Here is a 27,347-nt window from a genome sequence, read left to right as displayed (position 1 = left end):
CAATTGCATGCAACACAAACTGGGTTACATTTTGGAATATGCCAGACTGGCTCTTCCTGTTGCTTTTCTGTCTTCCTGGAGTTATCAAGCATTGGCAAAGTCAATATGTCTAACTATTTTTAAAGAAGCTATGGCATTCACATTTTCCAGCACTTCAAAGGCTCCATTCTCCACTTTTCCCAAACAGGCTGTAGTACCTGAGGGTGTTACTAAAGGTTCATTGAGATAGACAAATATACTTTCTGTAGCGGACTGCACTAGCTTGAGCCATTACTAAAGGTCAAGTAGACACAAACTGCCCCTTTTCCACAATTCCACTATCTCAGAATAGTCATAGGATATAGGCACTTTTTTGGTGGAGGCAGGTTAGGTAAGTTATGTATGGTAGGTAGGTTAGGGTTGGTGGATTCGAGTTGATAGATTGGATATGGTATGTATGTATCTATGCATTTATATGCTATTTCTGTAGGTATTGTAGGTATATTTGATAAGTAGGTTAGATATGTTACATTTAGCGTGTAGGTAAGATATGCTAGTTTAGGTATTGCAGGTAGGGTACATATTGTAGGTTAGGCATCATATGTATGGTCGAATGCTTACTTATGGTAGGCAACATAATAGGTATGGTAAGTAAAAAAGTATGGCGGTCTAGATAAGGTAGGTTAGGTATAGTATGTAGATAGTTAGATGGGCTTGGAAGGTTATGTATGGCAGGACATAATAATTGTATCTAATATTTATACGTTAGCTTTATTTACGCATTTTCTAAAGTTCTTGCTTTCAAATGATAGAATTGTGAATAAGAAGCACAGCAAATATACAGTTATTAATGAAGCCAAAAAAACAATTAGCTCCCCCAGGCTATTTGTAAAGGAACAACAATCATTCCAATCTGTAATCAATTCAGTACTAAAGAAATAAGCCACATGCTCTTACTTTTTTCTTGTGGAGTTCACATATACGTAAGAGATTTATTTTCTGATTGTCCTTGTTTGAGGGGGACAGTCATAAAGATACACTCCATATACTTTGTGGAGATTCATCAATAACGGATGGAGTGGAGTGTTGTGTAGAATTAGAAACTTAGGTGATACAGGCACTGTTGATCAACGCAGCCCGGACGATAATACCCGGGATGAGTGGCAGATCAAATTCTAAAGGCTTTGATGTATATTAGAAACCTTGCGATTGATTCATGGTGGCTATATATGTTTCAAAATCCCCCCCCAACCACATGATCTTAACTAAGACGTCCCATAGAGGATTTAACCGAGTCTCTGGGCACTTTAATGATTATATGGAGACATATTGGAGTAGTGTGGCTCACTGGTTAGAGGCGGCAGACCCGAGAGCAGAGGACGGCCCGGGACCAGGGTTCGATTCCCGACGCGGCAGGTTTCTGGACCAGGGTCAGCGGACTCGATAATTCTCTCGCCTCGGTGCCCACTCTGATCAGCGATCACACTCGGCAACTCTGGGCACTAGCTTGCCTCATCTTCACTAACGGCCCCACCAGACCGCCGGGGATGCCTGGTCTCACCTTGGAGATACCCATTAAGGGACCATCTCTCAGGGAAGCCAGGAAGGGTTTCGCAGCGGTCGAAGCGCGGAGGTACCCCTTCGGGAGTGATTCCAGCGCTATATAAGCACATAATTAATTAATTAATTAATTAAAGGACACTGTACAAAACGTTTGGCTTAGAAATAAGTTAACTGTTACAACTGCAAGCTATGCTGCATATATTGATGGCCAGAAGGTTACAAGAGAATGTAGTCCTGAAGGAGGTGGAGAAATTCATTTAGATCACTGAAACGCTTCAACAATTCTTTTACACAGCAATTCATGTGTGTACAACGATAGTACAGGCTAGGTGGATTTATTTTCAAATACTGATGCTTTTGTATTTTTTCACATATTCTTTTTATGTGTTATGTTATGTAACGTGCCTATGTATGGTCACCGATATTTATGATAATAATGTTTAACTAAACAGAATAATTACCATAAGCAGAATTAATTCATTTAGTACTGTATTGATTACAGATTTGCGTAGATGCTCTTTCCTTCATAAATTGGTGAGGTGAGTTCATTAGATATTGCTTGTATGTAAACCTGCCCCCTTGGTTCCGAAGGTTACTCTCTCTTTTTCACCCCTCTCATATAAAGTACACTTTTTTGCTTACAGATAAGTTGTTTAATAAATATGAAGTTATAAATGGTTTGTTTGTTGTTTACAATTCACTTCAATATAAAAAAAAACATCTAATCATGTAGGGAAAAAAAGGAATAGTTTATTAGTACAATTACATGTAGGAGATTTTTCATAGTGGCAACAATAATCATAAAGATAATAAATGCTAGTAGCCCTTCTTCAGAACAGGCTACGTTGAACGAGTTAACTAGTAATCTCTTAGAAAAGTGTTATGTGACAGAGTCAGAAGATTAAGTTTGCTCTATAAATAGTGAACTAAAAAGGCATACACACAAAAACATTACACAGCAGAAGCTTTTGACCGCACACTACATACTTTTGACAAAGGGCCAGTATTTTTGCAAATACAACAAGAATTTAACATGACACCAATGTAATTCAAATGAATGTGGAAGAGTGATTAGTGAAAAGGTCTGCACCTTATTTTATGACAAGTTTTGGCATCCAAATAGCAAGCAGTAAAACCATAAATCAGCAATGAAAATGTTGATGTCCTAGCTAAATGAAATACATCAAAAACACACATTAGTCGTCAGTTTCAAAATAAAGGTCATATTTCATCTGCTGTTTAACAAAAGAACTACTGATCCCATCAACAAAATCTAATGGGAAGACAAACGGGACATGGTAACCAAATCATACCACTTGAACAAATGGAGTTCATGTGACCCCATGGACCATTGATAATATAGCTGCCCTACAGTTGATTACCGTGAATTATGTATCTATTAGAAGTGAAGTGATTTATGCGACTTTTATAGACTTCACCACAGCATTTGATAAAGTAGATCAATCACTGCTGTGGAGACAGCTCTTAGGATTGGTTATGCAGGGCACCTTCTTAGAACTAGTATTGCGCTCCACCCCTCTTCCTGTTGTAGAGTATTGCTATGTGGTGACCGGGGCCTCTTCAAGGAAATTGTAACCCAAAATGGTCTAAAACAAGGGTGCCTTTTAGAAAGATTACTTTACCATCCCACTTGTTACAGAGTAAGGGTATATTCCCAACAATTGGTGGAAGAGCAATAGCCTGCTTACTATAAGCGGACGACAGAAAAATCTTGGACCTTACCCCCAAAGGTCCAAAGAGTCTCCTGGAGGCTTTGCAACAATTTGCTGATGCACACCACTTGGAGATAAACATCTCTAAAAGTAAAAAAATGTGCTTTCATGGTAAGAAGAAACCCAAATACACTCATTTCTCCTGGGTACTCAAAAGTTAGAAATAATAAAGCTTATTCCTTTCTGGGGAAGATAAGGTGTAGTAACCTCAGTGACAAGGCCCACATTAAGAGTAACATGAGTAAAGCACAGTCTCAGTCTAAAGGGTTAGGCGCTCTTTATAGAGCGACTGGTAGAAGACATTGTTCTTTTCTCTTAGAGGTTTATCGAGCAAAAATCCCCATCGCACTGCTGTATGCTTTGGAGCCAATAGATGTAGCCAAATGGGGCTTCTTAAAATACAATGGAAGGGTGAGTGCTAAGAAGTATTTCCTCAGCCAACTCCACGATTTTAGTGGCTTCTCTGAGGCTGGAAATGGACTTTAGAAGTGTTTATGTCCATCCATTGGCATGGGTGGTCCGCTGAGTGGTCTGCCTAAACAGGAGTGATGGAGACGCACTAAGGTACCTTATGAGAAAATAACTTCTGGTAGAAAAAAAAGAAAACTCTTTAGCCTACAGAAATGTCTCCTGTGCTGTTAATCCGCTTCAATTAGACACTAATTTGGTAATCACATTACCTGTATAACAATTAAAGGTTCACCTAAAACAGACCACATGGTATGCCTACCTGGATAGGTAGGCATGCCTCAAGAAAAGGAGATTTCAGAGCATTGAAGGGTCCACATCAGTAAAAAGACCACAAACCTATATAAACTGGAATTTATCTCATGGAGTGAGAGGATTTTGGATTTTGCTGAGGTTGGGTATAACTCCTCTAAATCCCCTCAAGTCCAAATGGTATGAAACTTTTTCTGTGTGAGGTTTATTTTAAAATGGGATTCAAGATTTGAACCATGTTCTCTTTGTCTGTCCGACACTTTTACTATATCGCCAAATATGGTTAAGACCTATATTTTTACAGCTATCTATACAATCTGCCTCGGAAGCACTGCAGTCACTTTATGATCCTTCTAATGAAATGTTTAGCTATAAAATTTTGAACTTTTAGAAAGTGCTTTTTCAATTTGTAATGATTTTACTGCACCTTTGTGACTCTTGTTTTACTGTTGTATAATTTCTAATGAACCTTTCAGTAATCTTAATGGATAGAGAAATGGACTTTGTCTGGTTAAATTGTAAGATTGTGTGTTATATGTTGTGGATACCTTCAGAGTTCCGTATCATAAATAAATGAACTTAAAACTTGAACATGAAACTTGGATGGGTGAGGGAGGCGTGGCCTGGAGCCGATGTGAGGGAACGTGGACAGCGGGGCTCTGTCCGCCATATCCCCGGTAAACACACATCCTGAGCCCCGGGCGCAGGTATACACATAGATCTGCGATTCGGAGGGCCCCTGGAGCACGGGGAAACAAGCAGGGAGCTCCGATTGCCTGTGTAAAGTGCCTGCAACTGCAAATCTGTTACCGTGTGGAACAGACGAGACGACAACAAGATGGCGCCCGTAGCATAGCTGAGCGGATAAAGACGCAGCAAGATGTCGAAAGTGAAAAGAGTCTCAGCCATGAGAAGTGCCTCGGGCAATCGGTGAGCCCAGAGTAGCGCTAATGTTAGGGGGACCTGAGCTGAGCCCCTTGCGGAGACCAGAGACGTGGCTGAATCCCGGCCGCCGCCAGAGGTGAGGCCACAGAGGAACTAGCAGGATGAACGCACCCTTGAATCGGAGGAGGGAGGACAAACAGATCAGGCCTGCAGGAGGAGACTTCCCTAGTCAGACAGCAGGCAAAGGAGTAATCGGCCTGCGTCCCGGAGACAACCGAGGCATTTGGCCTATTTTTTCAGGGATGATGCAAATCACAACCAACATTCAATAATTCATAGATAATTCCGGAGCCTATATCCTGTTGGCTTCCAGTGATTAGTACAATTATTGTATTGGAGTGCAACAACCAAAAGATTTTTTTTTTTGAAAAACAAGAATCCTGGCGCTGGTCATAACAGCTAAGGAAAATACAGGAAAAGAAAAAGGAAAGAAAAGGACCGCAGGGAAAACAAGGCAGAGCTCCAGGGATAGGCGGCTACATTTCAGCTTCTTGGGTGATCAGCCAGGTCTTAAGAGCCCTCCTGAGCTTCAATAGGTCAGTAATAGATCTTAGGGAGGGAAGTGAGTTTCGGAGTTTGGCTGCAAGGACCGTAAACGTCCTGCCACCTTGCATGGATTTCCTAAACTTAGGCTAACAAAGTAAGTTGGCTGATGCAGATCGAAGAGCTCTATTAGGGATGTATCTTCTCAATCACTTTTGAAGGGGAGCAGGGCTCATCCCATGGAAGGCTTTAAAAGCCATGCAGAGAGATTTATACCACATTCTTTGCTTATGTGGCAGCCAGTGCAGCTCCCTAAGCGCCAGAGAGGCAGAAGCTCCACAAGGTCGGGTTAAGGCAAGTTTGGCAGCTGCGTTCTGGACCCTAGACAGACGGTGTAGGCAGTATTCTGGAGCATCCAAAAGAAGAGCATTGCAGTAGTCATGACTAAGAATAAAGCTGCAGACAACCAAGGCTCTAGAGAAAGAAGGGAGCACCGACAGGATCTTCCTAAGGGCTTTCAAAAGCGCAAAACAGGTACCTGCCGTTTTATTCACATGACTTTCCATACTAAGTTTTTGTCATCAAAGGTAACTCCCAGATTCCAAACCGAGTTAGCAGAGGCCACAAAGATCTGGGCCAGAGATTGAGGGGTAAGACCTCCAAGATAGATTGGGCTGCACAGAAGAGAATTTCAGTTGTATCCCTGTTAAAGTTTAAGGAGTTTAGGCTGAGCCACAAAATAATGTCATTCAAACCGTTATGAAAAGAGGAGAATCGCTGATTGCAATCCAACAAAAGGATACGCTGGCTAATATCATCAGCATAGTTAATCAGGGTAATTTTATGAGATTTAATAGGTCTAATCAAAGGGGCCATATAGTTGTTGAACAAAATTGGGTTGATGGCAGAGCCCTGTGGCATTACCTGATTATTGCCCCTGACCTTAGAGCATAAGGGGGGATGAACAACTGCTTGACTTTTATTTGAAAGGTACGAGCAGAACCAATCCAAGGCAGTTCCACTCACTCCAATTGACTCTACCCGAAATAGGCATACCGTATCAAATGTGGCTGAGAGATCTAATAAAATCAGTACAGCTCAGTGCCCCTCATCAACTCACACCCTTAGCCCGTCCAAGGCCATAATTAGAGCTGATTCAGTGCCGTTACTGGGCCTAAAGCCAAATTGCTCTTCCTCCAAGTGGCTGTTATTTTCCAAGTATTGAACTAGAAGGTTACTGGCATAGCGTTCCAAGATTTTCACCAAAAAAGACAGAAGGGAGAAGGGTCTATAGTTACTCATAACGGCAGGGTTCAAGGATGACTTTTTCGTAACAGGCGTGAACTATAGCATTCTACATGCAGACCGCACTATATCCGATTGCAGGGATTGATTTCAAATTGGCCTTAGCAGAGGAAACAAAATTTCCACCTGTTCCTTCCAGATTGTACCTGGGAGGACATTCAGGGGGAACCTGGTGAAGTAGTCATGGCTGAGGCGTGGAAACCTTCTACAGACATAGATTAAAAGATGTCTAAATTCCCTAGCGTGGGTTGTGACACCTCGCCAGGCAGCAACACATATGAGCTAATCCTCAGACCTGAGGAGGCCTTTGCCGAAATTGGACAATTTAGGGCATCTCAGATTGCATTAATCTTGCCTTCAAAATATGTTGCCAGGTCATCACAGAGACCTTGTGAAGGTACAAAAGCTTGGCTTAGACATTTCCCTCAAAATATCAAACACCTTATTAGTGCTGTTAGGGGCGGCTAAAATGGCATTAGCATAATAATCCGCTTTAGCCTTCAAAATGCCTAGCTTATGGTCACATAGGGCGACCTTAAGAGCTATTTTCTCCTCTTCCTTATAGGCCGTACGCCATCTCCTTTCTAGCTTTTTGCATTGTTGTTTGAGCAGCCATAATGAAGCATTGGCCAGGGAGCAGGGATTTTACGATCAACTTTTACTTCTTTTAAAGGAATGATTCGATCCAGAGTTTCTGATATTTCGTTTTCCAAGGTGGAGAGATTGTCTTTTACCGAATATCCTTAGTCAAAGGTCGAAAAGGAGAGAGAGGAGAGATTATCTAGGCACGTCCTACTGAGTTAATTCCAAGCTCTGCTGTGGCATATACTGACTCGATGCCCTTTGACTTTGCTAGGCTCTCTACGTGCTGGTGAAAAAGCTACCAGGGCGTGGTCGGTCCAGCAACAAGGTGTAAAATGTGTCTACACTCACCAGCCCAACGGCCAAAAAAGTAGAGATCCAGGGTATGGGTCCCTTGCTACTAGGAGCATGCACAAGTTGGTCCAGGCCCTAAGTGTTGCAAAGACCTACTAAATCTCTCAATGCCGGGGAGAGAGCTTTGCCCACCCAAAAGTTAAAATCACCCAATATGACTATTTAAACATTTGTATTGAAATTTTGAGCTTTAACACAATCATCTAGATCTTCTAGAGTTATATTGACTATTTTCTGTCCCTTATGAACAAGACAATTGACAAAACTCTCCCATACATGCTGCCCCCTATTTTGGCTCGAGCTAACATGTACATTTTACAGTAATCCAACATCCATGCGAGGTCAACAATACATATCGTGTAAATGAGTTGTAGATTATTAACATTGTATATCCAGTTCACAGTATTGCATTTTTATATCGTCCACACCACCTGACATTATATACAATCCCACTTCTACACATTCCATCACATTTCTTGTAGGTCTTTGGCCACAAATTCATCCATTATTACATTCCAGTCAAGCAATATTGGCATCTTTCTCAACCCCCCTGCTCTTCTCTATGTAGTTCTGCTCCTTCTGCCTTCCCCCATTGCACTACTTCATCATACCAGTCTGACAGTTTGGGTGGTCTGGATGCCTTCCACCTCATGGTTATGTTTCTTTTCGCCTGTATAATTGCCATATTCACAAACCTTCGCGTAGGGTTTCCCTTCTTCCCTTTGGGGCTTAAACCTAAGATACAACAGTCCAAGGACCTGATGTTCTCTGTCTGTGCCACGCTGTTGACCAGTACCTGCACAGTCGACCAATAGGTCATTAGCCTAGGGCAGTCCCATAACATGTGTAATAAGCCTGCATTGGGAGAACAGCAGCGGGGACAATCACTGACGTCTCTGGAAACATTTAGTTAAGTTTATGTGGGGTTAAATACGCACAATGTATTATCATTTGCTGGATAAACTTACATTTCGGGTTTCAGGAGACCTTACTCGGGTGTTCCAATAGTAACCGCCATTCCTTGTCTGTGAGTGTGCGGCCAACATCCATGTCCCACCTATGTCGAATTGAACGTAGTGACACCGACGTGTGTGTGTATGGATACCCCGATACAGCCATTTTGTCAAAAGACCCCCATTACCCATCAAGTATTGCATATGTGTCAACGCATGGGTCTGTGGCTCATCCCCTCTAGATGCCCACACTGTCTTAATATAACGGGTAATATGTACATGCAACAGAAACAGCCTATCTGTCACCCCCAACCCCCTCACAAATGCATCATGGCACATTAGTGCGCCATCGGTGAAGAGGTCACCTACTGTGGACACTCCCGCTTCCGCCCATGTCCCTATATGTCTGAGTTGTACCCTTTCCGATGAAAGTGAAGGCCCATTAGAAGTATATTCGGAGCGTAAGGCACCGAGACTTTGGTGTATCGTGTAGCCCTCTTCCAATAGTCCAGGGCTATGCGTAAAAGCGGGGGTGCTGTCGACGAAACTTTACTGCCCGGTAGCAATAGTACATGCAGTTCCCCAATCTCCCATGCTTGTGTGGTCAGGGATATCTCTCTCAAGTTACGCCCTTTTATCCAATATGCCAACCACTGCAGTTGGCCTGCATAGCAGTACGCTCTCATGTCAGGGACTCTAATTTCTCTGTGCTTTGTGGCTAAATGTAGTTTAGTGAATCCTATGTGCTTACGTCCCGTGCCCCATACCAATTCAATTAGTAGGGTGTCCAACAATTTAAATTTAGACAGTGGTATCAAAATGGGTAAATTAACAAAATAATATAACATCCTCGGTAGCATTACCATTTTAGCTATGGCTACCCGGCCAGCCAACGATAGCGGCAGGGAAGTCCAAAACTTTATCTGTTTCCGAAGAGATGTGATAAATTGAGTTAAATTACCGTCTAGTATGTCTTCCACGTCCCTGTATATTTGAATGCCTAAATATTTAAAGGTAACTGGTGCGGTCTGGAATTTCCAGCGACTAAAGTGAATTGGTTCATTCCTGATTACATCATTAAAAAAGAAGGTGTATGATTTGTACTCTTTTATCGTAAGACTGGAAAACTTTTGGAATATTGAAAAAAGCTCGAGTAGAGGGTCATACACTCCATCTAGAATAATGTCATCAGCATATGCCGATACCACATGCACCTCCCCATTTATACATATACCCCTATGGCCTGCCGCTGTACGCAGTTTTTGCAGAAGAGGTTCCAACGCTAGAATAAACAATAGGGGCGAAAGTGGGCATCCCTGTCTGGTACCCCCCCCCCACCACCTGATATTGACTGGAAATGTTTAACACCATATTACTAAATAGATCTAAAAGAGCAGGTAAGTATGAGCCAGATGCCCTTGAGGGTGGTAGCATAAAATACCAGAGCACAAACAGCCTTCGCCATCCTTGAGGGAAAAGCCCAATAAATCAGGTCCGACCAAGTCATCAAGACTGAGTGGGACAAAGTTCCACTTTTCCTTAAAAATAATACCCACACACCATCCCGTCCTATCCTTCCACAGTTCATAAAAAAATCTTAAATCCAGGTGGTCAGACTAAACCCAGATCGACCAGCAGGTCAGGGGAAGTCCAGGTTTCTGTTAGAAAGCGTGCATCTGAGCTATAACAGCTCAGTAATACACCTATTTATGTTGCATGTTTGGCCAGGGATCTAACATTTAGCAGCCAACATATTAGAGTTGTCACGAAAGGACAAAGTTGCTGACCCGGGGGACGCTCACCCTCCACCGTTATGGCAGTGCAGTTGCGCTAGCATCGGTCTTTTATACCCAAAAAGACTAGACCGTTAACAAAGATGGTGTTGAGGGTGACGCGCTCTGACAGGCGGTACACGACTCGTCTCAAAAAACACCTCCATAGAGCCTGTAATCCCAACAATGGAGGCGGTGCCTGTGGAGGTACCGCTGTAAGGATTAGGATGTCAGTTTTGGGGAGCATCTGTAGATCTGAACCATAACATTTTGGACCAGTGGATCAGCGGGCGCACCCCCACATCTTTTAGACAACAATGAATTAAGCCAATGTGATGTGAACTGCTGGTGTGTTTGATGACAGCGAGGTGGGTGGTGTTCCCAGGCTCAGTGATGCCTTTTTGTGGATCAGCTCTGATTTTGTGTATCTGAGCTACTTTTCAGCTTCGAAGAAAAGCCATGAGAAAAGATAACCCGAGAATAATTTTTTCAACAAAAATAATTCCGATGAGTATAATCATATTGATCAAATAGACTAGACAGAGGAAGTGAGATAAAGATTCTGGAATGCTAAGGAGTTTACTGACCTGACGATCATAATTAATCTGAGCCTCCAGTTCAATATCTGAATCTAGCTCTGGCACGTCGGACAAGTCCGAATCAGATTCTTCACTGTAGGAATCATTGGCAGCCTCTGCATGAAACAAACACACAAGAAGGAGTTAATGTCAGGAAAAAAACAAGAAATATCACATGGGGACTAAAGCACAGCCCAAAAAATCAGTTCTTAAATACAGTAAGGTAAAACATGCTCATTAAGCAATCAGTGTAATCAGTGCTTAATTTGTAAAAGAATGAGTGCCAGTGCCTAAATCTCTGCTCTAGAGGTCCTATTAAAAGCTGCATAATGTTGAATTCACCTCCATGCCTCTTTAACCCCTTCAATGCTCATGACGGGACTCAGCCGTCATGAGCCACTGGTGGCCTGTGCGCATGACGGTTGGGTTCCGTCACGACACCGCCCGCGATTGAAATGTCCAGCACCGGGCTAGAATTCCTGCCGCAGGCAAGGTGTTAATCCACTGCCAGACACTCCCTGCACCTTTATCTTTTGCTTCCAGGTTCCCGCTTTCGCCATTGGTGACGGTTTTTCCATCTTTCGCTTTCTCTTTTTTCCCTTTTGAGTGTTTTTAGGTTGAGCCTGGGCAGCGCAGGCGCTGCTCTGCAAGGTATGCTGTATTAGAGTATGGAGTTGAAGCTCTGCCCCCTCTCTTCCCTTATTTTTCATTGGCTTGTGTCTTTGTCCTTTGTAAATGCTAGCTTCTGATTCGATAATCGGCTCGTTAGTCCCTCCTTAGTACCGCCTTGTCTTCATTTGGAACCTCCCATAAGGACTGGCGCTTTTACTTCTGTTGTTACACAGTATGTCTTATTCAGTCTGTAAGCACTATTTTCTTTAATGAGTTTCTCATACTGCAGACTCGGCATGCTTTTCTGCAAGATTCAGAGCGCCATGCGCACTTTTACTTTCCAAGCAGCGGGACAATCGCAGCCACTTATTTGCAATGCAATAGGTCTTGCATTTACGAGAGTTTGAGCTATTGGCATTGTAAATGGTGATATCTTAAACTCTCCCAAATGCGAGACTTATTGCTTTGCACTTTTTTGGGGTTGTTTCCAAGGGCACCATGCCGCGCTAGGACGTGAATAGAGGCCAAGCCCCCTTCTTTAGACGAGCCGCTTCTGAAGAAAGGGGCACGGCCGCCATTAAAATGAAAGCGCTGTTTGGGCCGGTTTTACTTAAAAAACATTTGTTATTCAGACAAATGCTTTTTTTTTTTTTTAAACGCCCCATAACGTGCTTTCACTTTAATGGCAGCTGTGACCCTTTCTTTTAACGCGGCTCTTCTAGAGAAAGGAGGTTTGGCCTCTATTTACGTGCAAGCGCGGCATGTTGCAACTGCACATTCCTGCTTTACCTACAAATGGAGGATTAGACAGCTATTGGACAAACCACATATGTATGTTATAGCATAAATGAGGAAATCTGCATCTTTCATATATTCTCCAGATTCCAGCCACCAATGAGTGAGTAGTGTGCACCAGTACAAACCTTGCAGTTATGTGGAACATACAGCTGCTGATATAATTCTACCAGGGGATTCCTCAGAGTTTGAAGAATCCATCAATAGGAGATGTATGTCCCACTTGTGCGACAAAACAACGAAGTTACAGTTGCCTTCCATTTCTAAACTGGCTGTGAAAAGTTAGAAACTGAGGGACAGAAATGGTGGAAAACACGCGCCTTACAAACTAAACCCCCATGGGCGGGATTTGTGAAGAATACATCTCCGTCTCCAGAGAAAGAAACATGCCTCACTAAGAAAATCCACATGTATGTAATGTGACGTAGGCAACCCAACAGTTTCCTTATTAGCAGCAATTGAAAATTGCTTTTTATGATCAGTAAAGAAGCTCTCATAAAAGGGCGACTAGAGTTTGTGTGTCTGTGTAGGTCATCGTGAATCTACTTTGAGCCTGGAATTTGACAGGGGAAAAGACTGCCGAGGAGCTACACACCACACTGTCCAGAACAATCTGGTATCCCAGTGATTCTTAACCTGTGGTCTGGGGAAGCCTTTCTAAGGGGTCGGCGACTGCTTGGAAAATTAAATAATATTAACAGATTAATAAAGTGTATATAAATGAAGAAACAAAATGTAAAATTAAACAATTTAAAACGTTCTGTAAATACAACGGTATTTGAAATTTAGTTAGTATCGTCTAGCGACTGACTGTAGGAGCAGTGCAAATGTATCAATCAGAGTACAATATGGATGATGAGTGGCCTCCATTCATTTTAGAAAAGCTCCAACCTTCCCATTAAAATTAAGATTGTGATTTTCTTAATAGATTTGTGAATGAAATTAAATATTTCATTTTTGTGTATTTGTTTCATGAATGAATGTTTCTCTATTCGTTTTCATATTGTTTTTCGGTTTAAATAATCAAAAATGCTTAGCTGGGGTGTCCCCGCCTTCCAATGATGACTTAGTGGGTCTGCCCAAAGTCAAATAATGATAATTCACTGGGGGTCCCCGGGTTCCAGTAATGACTGAGAAGGGTCCATAGAAGTCAAAATGTTAAGAAGCGCTGTGCTACACTACTATAATCCTTCAAGCACAGTAGGTGAACTCAGTCAAGGCTGAGAACCATCACATCTAATGGCAGCATCTTTGAGAGCTCCTTCCTCTTGAAGCTACATCTCCAAGATGCAGCACTCGAACAAACGGATGGCCTCTATAGGGCGCTTGTCTATGGCCATGAGCAGCCCTCGACCCAACATGCTGCTAATCTCGCCTCTGCCCACTGCTCCACATGCCACCTGTCTGCCTGCATCTTGATATGGAGCGGTCTGCAGCCTGGGATGGCGCGGGGTGCAGCCTGAGATGGCACTGTCTGCAGCCTGAGATGGCGCGGTCTGCAGCCTGAGATGGCGCGGTCCGCAGCCTGACATGGTGCGGTCCGCAGCCTTAGATGGCGCGGTCCGCAGCCTGAGATGGCGCGGTCTGCAGCCTGAGATGGCGCGGTCTGCAGCCTGAGATGGCGCGGTCTGCAGCCGGAGATGGCGCGGTCCGCAGCCTGACATGGTGCGGTCCGCAGCCTTAGATGGCGCGGTCCGCAGCCTGAGATGGCGCGGTCTGCAGCCTGAGATGGCGCGGTCTGCAGCCTGAGATGGCGCGGTCTGCAGCCGGAGATAGCTCAGTCTGCAGCCTGAGATGGCGCAGTCTGCAGCCTGAGATGGCGCTGTCTGCAGCCTGAGATGGCACTGTCTGCAGCCTTAGATGGCACTGTCTGCAGCCTGAGATGGCGCTATCTGCAGCCTGAGATGGCGCTGTCTGCAGCCTGAGATGGCGCTGTCTGCAGCCTGAGATGGCGCGGTCCGCAGCCTGACATGGTGCGGTCCGCAGCCTTAGATGGCGCGGTCTGCAGCCTGAGATGGCGCGGTCTGCAGCCTGAGATGGCGCGGTCTGCTGCTGGAGATAGCTCAGTCTGCAGCCTGAGATGGCGCTGCCTGCAGCTTGAGATGGCGCTGTCTGCAGACTGAGATGGAGCTGTCTGCAGCCTGAGATGGCGCTGTCTGCAGCCTGAGATGGCGCTGTCTGCAGCCTGAGATGGCGCTGTCTGCAGCCTGAGATGGTGCGGTGTGCAGCCTGAGATGGTGCGGTCTGCAGCCTGTTATGGCGCAGTCTGCAGCTTGAGATGGCGCTGTCTGCAGACTGAGATGGAGCTGTCTGCAGCCTGAGATGGCGCTGTCTGCAGCCTGAGATGGCGCTGTCTGCAGCCTGAGATGGCGCTGTCTGCAGCCTGAGATGGTGCGGTGTGCAGCCTGAGATGGTGCGGTCTGCAGCCTGTTATGGCGCAGTCTGCAGCCTGAGAAGGCACGGTCTGCAGCCTGAGATGCCGCGATCTTCAGCCTGAGATGGCCCGGTCTGCAACCTGAGATGGCGCTGCCTGCAACCTGAGATGGCGCTGCTTGCAACCTGAGATGGCGCACTCTGCAGCTTGAGATGGCGTAGTCTGCAACCTGAGACGGCGCTGCCTGCAGCCTGAGATGGCGCTGTCTGCAGCCTGAGATGGCGCTGTCTGCACCCTGAGAGGGCGCTGTCTGCACCCTGAGAGGGCGCTGTCTGCAGCCTGAGATGGCGCTGTCTGCAGTCTGAGATGGCGCTGTCTGCAGTCTGAGATGGCGCTGTCTGCAGTCTGAGATGGCGCTGTCTGCAGTCTGAGATGGCGCTGTCTGCAGTCTGAGTTGGCGCTGTCTGCAGTCTGAGTTGGCGCTGTCTGCAGTCTGAGATGGCGCAGTTTGCAGTCTGAGATGGCGCTGTCTGCAGTCTGAGATGGCGCTGTCTGCAGTCTGAGATGGCGCTGTCTGCAGCCTGAGATGCAGCTGTCTGCAGTCTGAGATGGCGCTGTTCGCAGCCTGAGATGGCGCTGTCTGCAGCCTGAGATGGCGCTGTCTGCAGCCTGAGATGGCGCTGTCTGCAGCCTGAGATGGCGCTGTCTGCAGCCTGAGATGGTGCGGTGTGCAGCCTGAGATGGTGCGGTCTGCAGCCTGTTATGGCGCAGTCTGCAGCTTGAGATGGCGCTGTCTGCAGACTGAGATGGAGCTGTCTGCAGCCTGAGATGGCGCTGTCTGCAGCCTGAGATGGCGCTGTCTGCAGCCTGAGATGGCGCTGTCTGCAGCCTGAGATGGTGCGGTCTGCAGCCTGAGATGGTGCGGTCTGCAGCCTGTTATGGCGCAGTCTGCAGCCTGAGAAGGCACGGTCTGCAGCCTGAGATGCCGCGATCTTCAGCCTGAGATGGCCCGGTCTGCAACCTGAGATGGCGCTGCCTGCAACCTGAGATGGCGCTGCTTGCAACCTGAGATGGCGCACTCTGCAGCTTGAGATGGCGTAGTCTGCAACCTGAGACGGCGCTGCCTGCAGCCTGAGATGGCGCTGTCTGCAGCCTGAGATGGCGCTGTCTGCACCCTGAGAGGGCGCTGTCTGCACCCTGAGAGGGCGCTGTCTGCAGTCTGAGATGGCGCTGTCTGCAGTCTGAGATGGCGCTGTCTGCAGTCTGAGATGGCGCTGTCTGCAGTCTGAGTTGGCGCTGTCTGCAGTCTGAGATGGCGCAGTTTGCAGTCTGAGATGGCGCTGTCTGCAGTCTGAGATGGCGCTGTCTGCAGTCTGAGATGGCGCTGTCTGCAGCCTGAGATGGCGCTGTCTGCAGTCTGAGATGGCGCTGTCTGCAGTCTGAGATGGCGCTGTCTGCAGTCTGAGATGGCGCTGTCTGCAGTCTGAGATGGCGCTGTCTGCAGTCTGAGAGGGCACTGTCTGCAGCCTGAGATGGCGCTGTCTGCAGCCTGAGATGCAGCTGTCTGCAGTCTGAGATGGCGCTGTTCGCAGCCTGAGATGGCGCTGTCTGCAGCCTGAGAGGGCGCCGTCTGCAGCCTGAGATGCAGCTGTCTGAGATGGCGCTGTCTGCAGTCTGAGATGGCGCTGTCTGCAGTCTGATGTGGCGCTGTCTGCAGTCTGATATGGCGCTGTCTGCAGTCTGAGATGGCGCTGTCTGCAGTTTGAGATGGTGCTGTGCAACATTATGTAGGCTCTGCATAATGACCTTTCCTGTCTCTCCAAGAACAGAGTGATAAGGAAGGTGGAACACTTCTACCAGGTGTTGTAAGACACGCGCGAGGACACTATCAGGATCTGTACCCAGGAGGATCACCGCTTCACCCCTGCCGTGCCAATATCACTCAATGTACACACACCTCTGGCTTCTCTTTACACACAGGTCGCTATTAATGATTCGGCTCGTTGCTTTCCTTTCTGCTGTACAGATCGACTCTGCTAAGTCACACTACACTTCGATGGCTTCAAGGATATCACATGAAGCCGAGGCAGGACCCCGGGTTTCTCTCATTCATTTGCCCTGGTGATCGATTTCTGTAATCGGGGTTACCAAGGTGATTATAAACTGTTTGAATATGTATTTATATACACATCCGTGTGGGAAAGGTAAGCGCTAAACCAGTCTGTGGATGATTAGGATTACTTACTATTAATACCAGCGCGAATTCAGGCTCAAGGTGTCAATGTCACCTGAATCTAGTAAGGACATTCAGTCCAACATCACGCACAAGTTTCTCAATGTGCCACAATGTGCTTTGAGGATGTAAAGTTTAAACACGTATTTGTACCCATATATTTCATATCTCAACAAAACAAAATATATATTTTTATTTTTTTTATAATTTCTTGCTAATTGTTCGATATAGATTTGCTTTTTGCACTATCAAATGTATGGCTTCCTTGTCGGTATTGTCTAGCTTCCTAATGTTAAGAAAATCCTCAGTAGGAGCAAGTGCTCTTCACGCCCCTTAGCAACGGTCTAGTAGGAGAAGCCCACAGGGAGCAAAGCCAGTCCTGGCCAAAATGAGAGGGGTCCCTCTGCTCTCAGTTCAGTTCCTGCCATAAATGGCATAAGAAGAAGTTGTGCATCAAATCATCATGCTGCAGGCGTTCCTGTTGGACGGGTGCTACTGCAGCCACTAGAGCAGCCACTGTGTCGGCATAGAGGCTTCGACTGCCAAAGATGAGTGCCCACCTACAGTGGCCCAGAGACTACAACTGCTGACAAGCCAGTTGAGTGTACTGTTTAACTCAGCATCCCAGGGACAAACCACCACATGCAGTGTCACGCAAAGACACTGAAGCCTGGGGATGCAAAGTCGCTGACCACAGGGGCCCGCAACACCGAGCCACCACACCGTTTGAGTGCGAAATGCGTGCATAAAAAGTGTGAGAGTGGAGTTAATGTGAAAAGAAGAAATTTGCTGACGCGCTGTACAACATGGTTAAAAGAGACAAGAAGGCTAGTTGATCTTGTAAAGGCAAGACCTATTGGCTTTGCAATGCTTGTTGGTATCAGCAGGAAAAGCCGCAGTTATACCAGCAGGAGACAGTACAGTCTACTGCATGATAACGTATTATTTATTTATTTTATTTATTTTGAAAGTTTTATATAGCGCGAACAAGATCTTTGCAGATATCAGAGCGCTTTACAAAACATGGGCAGGAAAAAACACATTGTGCATTACGTTTTAGAGGAAAATCATAATTTTAAATTGGCACAGGAGCGGCCACATAATTCGGAGGGCCTCACAGCATTACTAATAAGAAACAAGCTTACAAAAAAGCACTAAGATGTGGAGAGCGATTGCTGCATCATAGCACTTTTTTGGTTATGGCAGCTGGAGACCTTGAGGTGAGTATGAGTTAGTAGCACTGTTGCTAGCAAAGTTGCGTGTTATGCACAGAAAACATGCCGTTTTTTAACACTAAGGGCCTCATTACGATGTCGGTCGGACGCACATAGCGGGATTTGGACCGACCAACAAGTAGTCGGAGGTCCCACCAGCCAAATTATGATGCTACCGCCATGTAGGCGGCCAGAATCATAACTTTTTCCATTGCGGCTTGTGCTGCTGCCCGAAAAAGGTGGCAGCACAAGCCACAACACGAACAGGGATGTTTTCAAACCTCCATGCCCCATTATGATCATTATGCTTAATTTGATCTGTAGATAGTCTATTACACTTGCAGCATTTGCTGCCCGGGGTGTCAACACATATTTTTGCCATTTTGTCAAGCCAGTGGTGACAAGAAATGTTCTTCACCGGGTACCACCTGACCATGCCATGCTACTGCCCTCATGCACAGAGAAGGAAGTGCACTACCACTCCCCCACCACAGTGTCATCCCCCTGGACCTGCCCCCCAAGACTCATCAGAGTCTAGTGGCGGGTCCAGGGGGGTTCAAATAAAACAATAATAAAACAGGTTTAAACCCAGTTTTATTATCGTTTTATTTGCGGGTGGTGGCAGCAGGGTGGCGCTCCTCCAGCCTAATGGAGGGGCCGCCGCTGGGGAAATCGGAGTCAATGTTAGAACCCACCCATTAAAATTCATCCAGCAGTCAAGTCTGGTACAGGTGGGTGGGAGGATATCTGTGGGAAGGTGATTGATACAGTCAAGGTCAATGATGTTAGTACTTCTACCATGGAATATTTCACGATTACTATCTCCTTTCCTCCTTAACTACAGCCTTTACAACTACTGAGGAATCTTGTGTGCCTCGCACATTTCTAAGAGTAAAAGACACTTAGTCATGAACAAAAGCTTTGGGACTATTTCTGTAAATGTATGATCATTATGCTTAATTTAATCTGTAGTTAGTCTATTACAATTGCAGCATTTGTTTTAGTTACAGGTTACAATAAAAGTTTTATACACATCTAAGCACATATAATATAGGTTAGGTTAAATTGCTCTAGGATTGTGAGACTAGAAAAAATAAGGCACCCTAAACATGTGTGGTTGAAATCACTACGCTTTAAGCCTAGACACGTTTGGAAGGGTTCTAAAAGCATGCAGGAATAAAAATCGAACAACAATATTCTAGAAAATTAGTTTTACCAGGTGGTGCTGTTTCAATGATGTCGTTTGTAACACCTTCCGGAACAAACCGCCACTGAAAAACCGAGTGATCAGCTCCACCGGTACTCAACACCCACTGAAAGTCATGTGACCAGCGGACATTGGTGACGTGAGCAGAGTGACCCACATATTTTCGAAATTTTGCTCCTAAAAAAAAGAAAAGTAAAAAATCAGCAAGATTAAAGAACTCTTCGAACCTGTGCATAAACACAAAAATTGACGTCTACTTCATTAAAAATAGTCTTTGAATCATGCTTATTAAATTAGCTTTCATGCTCTGCAAAACTGATTTATTTAGAAAATGTGAAAATATATTTGTGGCTTAACTTCTGAACAACTATTATGTATGCCTTTATTCTGTTAAAATGGAAATATGTGAAGCAAAAGGAGGAGACTGACCAATCAGGTCTTCATAATCTCCGCTAGAATAACACAATTCTTCAGACAGTGCCACCTTGTAAACTTTGAAGTTGTGGTGCTCAAATTCCCATCTCGAATTCAAACAAGGCTTATGTTATGTATGGTGTTTTGGGAGGTTAAGGGGAGGGGTTATATAGTACATATTGCAGCACAATTTTGACTTAAACTGACTGAAAAGCCAGGGCTTCTGGAGGGTCACTGTTGAAATATTCCAACAATGGATTTTTCAACATAATGTTGGGAGAAGAATTATATTTATTACAGGTAGTTACGAAAATCTTCTTATGCGTGTTCTTTCTTTACTTCAGTTCTCCACCCAGAGCTTTTAAACTTGATTCTCGGTCATAACTTATGAACGAGGCTATGCATGCAAAGGACACAGTGAATAAGGTAAATAAATCAAGGTAGACAAGCCTTACAGTCCCAGGCAGTCGGCATAAGTGCTAGACAATTGGAACAGGCTCATAAAGCAATGTTACTACTAAAACACAGAGATCACAGGATGAGATAGGGGACATGTTATATCAATCTTGCATGGTCAGGGCTCAGTATCAGTAGTGATCATGTCAAAAAAAAAGTTATCAAAACATAATGACATTTCTGTACACAGTTCATGAAATAACAAACATAGCAGTAAAAACCGCCTGGCACAATCAGCAATAAATCTGTGAGATAACCAATCTCTGAAATATCTTTAAATCTATTCAAAGAAAGGGAGTTGCTATGGCCGAAACATCAGTTTGACACTTTCTGAAATTAAAGACGTTTTATCATGAAATACACAAAGTTAACTTTAGATAAATCAGCTTAATTCCACCACACGTAAGATTGTTATTTCAAGAAAAATACAGCAATACATTTTTGGTCCTAAATCATCAGCTTGGCATTTTCACCAAGTGCATGTACACTGCACACAACACTCCACAGACCACAATGGTCCTCTAGCCTTGCGTCACGCCATTCTCCTCCCTGAGGGAACAACATATGGGAGTGTAAGGAGGGAGCTGTATTTAGCGGACACCTATGTACAATGGAACAATTGTGAAAGGGATCTGATTACCACTAAGAGGTCCTGATAATGGCCTGGACCCATTAAGGCACAAAAGGCCGAAACATGTTGAACACTCATGAGTGATGCTAAGGGCAATTATCACACCAATACAACATCACTGTCTTACTTTTTAATCTTACTCCTATATTTTTTGTTTTCATTAAACTTTACATTTTGGGGTATCAGAGATAATTTTATACACTTTATGCACAGATCCCACCAGTACCCTCCCACAGATGGAGGCGATGTTCACCTGGGGAAGTGAGTACCCAGTTGCGAAACCCAATTATGACGCCACCCATATATAAGTCCATATTGGTGATCACTTACACCACCTTGGCAATTACTGGTTGAGGGTTTCGGGTCAATACTCAGAGCACCCATCCCCCACTCACCAGTGCAGTTCACTCTCTCTTTGATTAATAATAGTTAGTGGACACCTAGTCATGTGGTTCTAGGACTTTCGATGTCCCAGGAGACGAGTGCTGCTTGCTGTAGCTCTCAATCCCCTAAGGCATATTGAGCCCGAATATCGATTTTGGGACAGAAAGGATGGAGTTTCCTCTTTTACTCTTCCCATCATTTTTTTTATTTTTATATATTTTTATTAAGTATAACACAAGAGTAGAAATGTACAATTCGGGTATGGTTGGTAGAACATATTACAGTGGCGAACGGGCAGAAGAAATGAAGAAACATGGTACGATTGTAGGCATCCTGAAAGTATCAGTACCAGACGGAGCTGGGTCAAAACAATACAATACAAATAATCATAAGCAAACATTATCAGAATCCGCCCACCATGGATACAGGATATAGTAATGGACACTCGACACCCGAATATGCATAACAACAGGCTCAGGAGAATATGCCACATCTCTTGTGAAGAAGGGAAAAGGGAAAAAGATAGGTCATAGAACAAAATAAAGGAAAAAAAAAAAAACCTCAACCCCCCACCCTGCACCCCTGCGGATGGCTACGACCTAACCCCACTAGCAGCGTGCCCGTCGCCCCCTAAACTACACCCCAAGGAAGGGAAAAGATGGAGGAGGAATGTCATACGATACGATGCGGGCACCCGGACTCCCCTCCCCCCGCCGTGAGAAGATGTTCCCTACCATGGTACTAAGCGAGGTAAAGCAGACTTGTAAGCAAACTGGTAGGGAAATCACCAAAAGAGAAAAGATCATCCCCCCGGCCCCAGACACCACAGAGGCAACAAATCCCATTGTCGAACACAGCCAGTACACCAAACCCCAAAAAAGCAGAACCCCATCTGGCCCTCACTCCCACCGATACCACCCAGCAGTGTCAAAGGAAGTCCCTGTACAGAATTAAAACAGTCAAGTTCAGCCCTGGCCTCTACGATCCATCACACAAACCTTTTTCGATAGGACCAGCACAGTAGCAAAAGAGTCAAAACGTTGTGGAAAAGGGAGGGGATCAATATAGCATGAAAGGATCAGAAGAGTCAAGTCTCGAAGTCTATCAGAAACACAAAAGTCAATCCAAAGAATATCGATGGAGGTCTCCAGAAACGAAGAAAGAAATAAGACCTGTGCGGGCGATGACTTTGCCGAGCTTTCTGGCTGGTCAGGGGCTCCAGTAGCGGGCTGCTGTAGTTGCGCAGACACAATTGGCATCAGATTATAATGATGCTCGGGGTTCTCCTCTCGGATAAAATCAAGCTTCGCAGGGGTCACCATATGTTGCGGGTCTGACTCTGGGCCAGGGTCCGGTCTCGAACAAATAGTCTCGATGCGTACAGTCAAGTTGTGGAGAGCAGCCTCCATTTGCCAGTGAAGAGCCCCGATGGCGGCCATTACAGTCCCCAGTGTCGGTCCACACGTCGCCCGATCCATCTCCGCTTAATCGATGACAAAGCAGATCATCAACCCCGGAGGCCGGCTACTCCGGGGAAACCAACTGGAGTGGGGTGAGCGAAGGCGACTGGCGACTTTCAGGCTTTGCGCTCTTTACACCGCTGCCGAGAGCGGGGGCCCCCCCTGCGGACCCCTAGGGCTGCAGCAGGGTCCCAGGAATCGGACCCCCACTCACCGCGGCATCCACGTCTCGTCGCCGTCTGGCTAGTATACGCAGGGACTCGAGACCACCACCAGGATCGAGAATTCGTTTCACTCCGATGAGACCGGACCCTGCCAGGTACCTGCGGCCGATGTTGTTCAACTGAAACCCGGCTGGGTCAGTACTCGAGGCCCCGGCTTATAGTCCAGAGGAGGCCCGAAAATGACAGACGGTGTAACTTCGTCAAAAAAGGTGATAAAGACTCCGGGATTGCGCCCCTAGACTCAGAGACGATTCAGACACACGGGAGTCTGGCGGGAGGTCAGGATTAAGTTCAGGATAGATCCGCCAGCGACGGAGGTCGACGGAGCCGGGAGCTTATGCGGCCATCTTGGTTGCTAGCGTAGCTCCTCCTCCTACTCTTCCCATCATTAACAGACCGAGGTGGGATCAGCAAGCTCACTGATCCAACCCCTGCCTGTTACATAATAAGAAAAGGTAGAAACAGAGATGGGGCGGGGCCACAGTTTTGCCTCCTACTTTAGGTCTGGCTGTACAGGCTTGTGTCTGAAGCAGAACGCCTAAGATCTTTCTACTTGAGTAAGCAGACCATGCCACTGTGCTAAAGTAATAAACTGCTAATAATATAGGGCCTGATTTAGATCTTGGCAGACAGGTTGCCACATCACAACGGTGACGGATATTTCATCCGCAGAAATATAGATCCCATTATATCCTATGGGATTTATATTTTGGCAGACGGGATATCCGGCACCGTCCGCCAAGATCTAAATCAGGACCATAGTCTAATGCTATCTGTGCCTGTAAAAACTCAATTAAAACACACTGAGTAATTGTTTCAAGCACTCAAAATCCAGGAGACCTTAAATACTTTCCTGATGTTCACCTCTATTTGTTTTCTTTCTGAATATGTTTGAGCCCAAACTGAAACTCTAATGCGCCTCAAAAAAAACATTGGTGTTCCCTGGGTGACTGGGCGCCCTCATTTTATTAGTTTGGTGGGGTTCACTGCCCAACTCCATTACCCAGGTCCTCTCAGGTAGAAATCTATTGTTAGTTTTGATGAGTAGCTGCAACCAGGGGGGAGATGTCTATTGCATCACCGAGTAAAGTTACACCGAGTGTCCACTGATAACATGGAGTTAAATGTTTGTATCGCTTAATGTAGGGAAGTGTTCTCAATCATTAGGCTTGGAAAACAAATCCCAATTGGGAATATGGTACCCAAGACCTGGAAACGGAGAATCTGTTTTTTTAAGAAAATAAAACATAGCACCATCATTTAGGAAATATTGGAATCACCTGTGACGAGGCCTACTCCTAGATAGCTGCGAACATCTTGTTATGTCGAAATTGAATGGAGGGTGGATGTTGGAGGATAGACGCTGCGCACAGAAAACAACACGGTCATCCCATCCCACACCACTTCATCCTTCTGCAAAAAAGAGCTGTCTGGGTGCCAGATAGTTTCCTTCCACTGCAGCCCCCTTACAGGTCCTTTTTGTAGTAACAAAGAGCCACCTTGTCTCTTCTGCGATCCCAATTACACACACTCTTTCTACTGCCTTGAAGTCTCTAGTACCTTTAAGCCGCAACCTGCTTGCTTTCTACAGCAAAGTGTGACTCTTTCTCTGCTTTATATTCCTTCTATGTTCTTACAGTGTACTTCATCACCTCATCCCATTACCTTCTCAAACATTTTCATCTACTCATCTCACTTCCATTATCTCTTAGCCTCAGAACTCGGCTCTTACTCAGATCATTTCCATCCTAAATGCCATCATGAGCTTTTTCTTCATTATCTTCTCCTCATTCTGTAATTTCTTCACAAATCTGGTATAATGATCTTTCCCTTCTGCACTGCATTGTCAAGTATCAACTGAAACTTCTACGTACCGCGGAAGCTGTCAAACGTGCTCATGCCTCTCTTCCGGCTGCTGCAGCGTTCTCTTGGAGCCTCAGCTTTTGGTCTCAGTTTATGGCTCACTGCAACACAGTGTATAATTTGTAAAAGAATGAGTACCATTTCCCACATCTCTGACCAGAAGCCCGCAGCCTGCGCAATTAAATGTTGGTGCACCGACTACCAAGGCAGCGTAGTCTTTATTCCACCTTGTGCCTCTTTAATACTCTACCAGATACTAGGGCTGGGCTGGGCATAGCGTGCACCAGGCGGTTCCCCGGTGGGCCGGACGGGTGGGGATGGTTTTGTACCCGTGGGGGGCAGTTTTGTTACGGAGGGCTGGTTTTGCGGCAAAAGCGGGAGTTGTGCTCCTCACTAGCAGCTCCTCTGCCCCTTGCTCCCATGGGCGGTCAAGCAGCAATCTTCCAGGGCTGGTTGCTGTTCCCAGTCCAGTCCAGCCCTGCCAGACACTCCCTGTCTCTTTATCTCACTCTAGCAAGCTGCTGTTTAATTCCCTTCATGACTGGGTTTCCGTCTTTTCTTCGTCCATCTTTCTGCTTTGTTTGTATTTTTCTCACCTCCACTCGGTAAATGTCTGATGCAGAAAAATAGGGGAAAATAAGTGCTGGCCCACAAAATTGAGGGCCAGAGGCCTACATTGGGAACCATCAGCTCAAATTAGGGACTGCTGCCACACCTTTCCCCCTAAAGTTATCACACTTGTTGGGGCTGGCTGCCAACCCAAGGGAAGCCATGGCTCGGCAGGGCAGTGTTGGCACCCTATTCGAGGTGCAGACGACTGTTGCCCGGTTGCCCAGGCGCACCACAGGACACTGTGATGGGAGGAAAGTGACACCAGGTGTGACTTGCAGTTACCTCTTTCTACTCCCCCAGCCCTATTATTGCCTTAGCTCTGATCATTATGGTGGAATAGTGCATCTTAGCTCGCAATTTGGAGGAGTGTGAAGGATGTCTGCACTAGTGTCTGTGCCCGAGGTGGCCACAGTTGATTGCTGCTGGAGGCCCAAAAGCGCAACAAACCCCTTGAGACCTTGGTTGCCATATTGACAGACTAGTAAGACCAAGCTCCATCAAGAACTGGAGAGATATATTTAATTGAGTGACCTGTAATATTTGCGCAGTTTAAAACATTCTGAGGCACAAAAAAAATTACAACTATGTTGACATGCTCTAAGAAGGGCATTAAGTTGGACAGCGTGGGGATAGGAGCAGCTTTATAGCCACCCTCTGACTTTTTGAGTTTCACCGCTATTAATACTTTTGCCAAATTGGCTACCACCATTTATCTCTGTTTCTGGCCCAAGTCAAGCGTCTGATATCAGCATGAGCATGTATGATAGTAATAAGACTGGCCCTGTACCAGGTCCACTGATTTAAAGAACTATGAAGTTAGACTTCAAGCCAGGCCGGAGCCACAAGTTAGTCCTTCGCGTAAGGCTGTTCAAAATCTGACCCGGCAGTTGGCACTCATTGCATATTACAGTCTTCCTTATATAATGCACCTGCTGTATCATGGAAAGATCAATTGGTTCTGTGCTTCATGATAGCAAAGACTGAGGGTAGGGCTGTGAGGAAAGCTGTTGCATTGCTAATTTCTGTGGAGAAATGTGGCTCACTGGTTAGAGGAGGTAGACCTGGAAGCAGAGGTCAGCCTGGGACCAGGGTTCAATTCCCGGCTCGGCGGGGTCTTGAGTCCTAAAATGTCCATGGACTCGACAATTCTCACTCTGGTGCCTACTCGATTCATGGGTTCACACTCTGCGACTCTGGGCAATAGCTTGCTTAATCTCCACAACGGCCCCTCGCGGCGGGATGCCTGGCTTTCACCTTGCGGATACCCTGCCGGGGTTATCTCACAGGGGAATACCAGGACGGGTTCCCTAAGCAAGCGCTTAGAGACCGCTTGGTGATTTGCGCTATATAAATTCCTGTACATTTACATTTACATAATGCATACTAGCATAGAACACCAGTTTTATCCACAGTGATATGAATGAGCACATAAAGATGTTTATTACTGACAAAACCCTTGAGGTATTCCAGGATCTGGAAGGGATGGTAGGAAAAAGATGGCTCAGCTGCTGTATAGAATTGGGGGCTTCGTTACCAATTGTGCATAAGTGCAGAAGGGGAAAGATGTCCACCACTGAAAGTGATACTAAGGAAATTCAAAATGTGGAGGATACTACACTTGCATTTTCTGTTCTTAAAACAATGAGTGCCAATGCAAAAAAGTTTGGGGCACTGTCTCTATTGGCCCAGGCACAGAAGGTTGAAGTGCATCTGGAGCAGTTTAGGAGGATAGTGGGTTTATTGGACAGGCACAATACTACCAAAGATCCCGTCCCTAAATCAGCAGCTATCTTCCCAGACTTATTAAACACCCACTTCTTACATAAGGACAGAAAACATTATTGAGGAGAGTAGACTATTACCATCCAAACTTGCTAATTGGTTGGTTAGTCTGAAGGAAG

The 27,347-nt window shown here is 45.6% G+C and overlaps 1 protein-coding gene across 1 annotated transcript in view; it reads right to left on the bottom strand.

The window, feature by feature from the left end:
* EML6 (EMAP like 6) overlaps nt 1-27,347 on the bottom strand; it is a 928,771-nt gene that overhangs the window by 451,073 nt on the left and 450,351 nt on the right. The window contains exons 11-12 of the mRNA XM_078649484.1: nt 19,412-19,579; nt 10,977-11,083 (exon numbers count right to left, since the gene is read on the bottom strand). Of these exons, the coding sequence (XP_078505610.1) occupies nt 10,977-11,083; nt 19,412-19,579 (275 nt within the window). The remainder of the gene's footprint in view (nt 1-10,976; nt 11,084-19,411; nt 19,580-27,347) is intronic.

This window comes from Lissotriton helveticus, chromosome 6 (genome assembly GCF_964261635.1).
Source record: "Lissotriton helveticus chromosome 6, aLisHel1.1, whole genome shotgun sequence".
Taxonomy (NCBI): Eukaryota; Metazoa; Chordata; class Amphibia; order Caudata; family Salamandridae; genus Lissotriton; species Lissotriton helveticus.
This window is presented reverse-complemented; position numbering and strand designations above follow the sequence as displayed.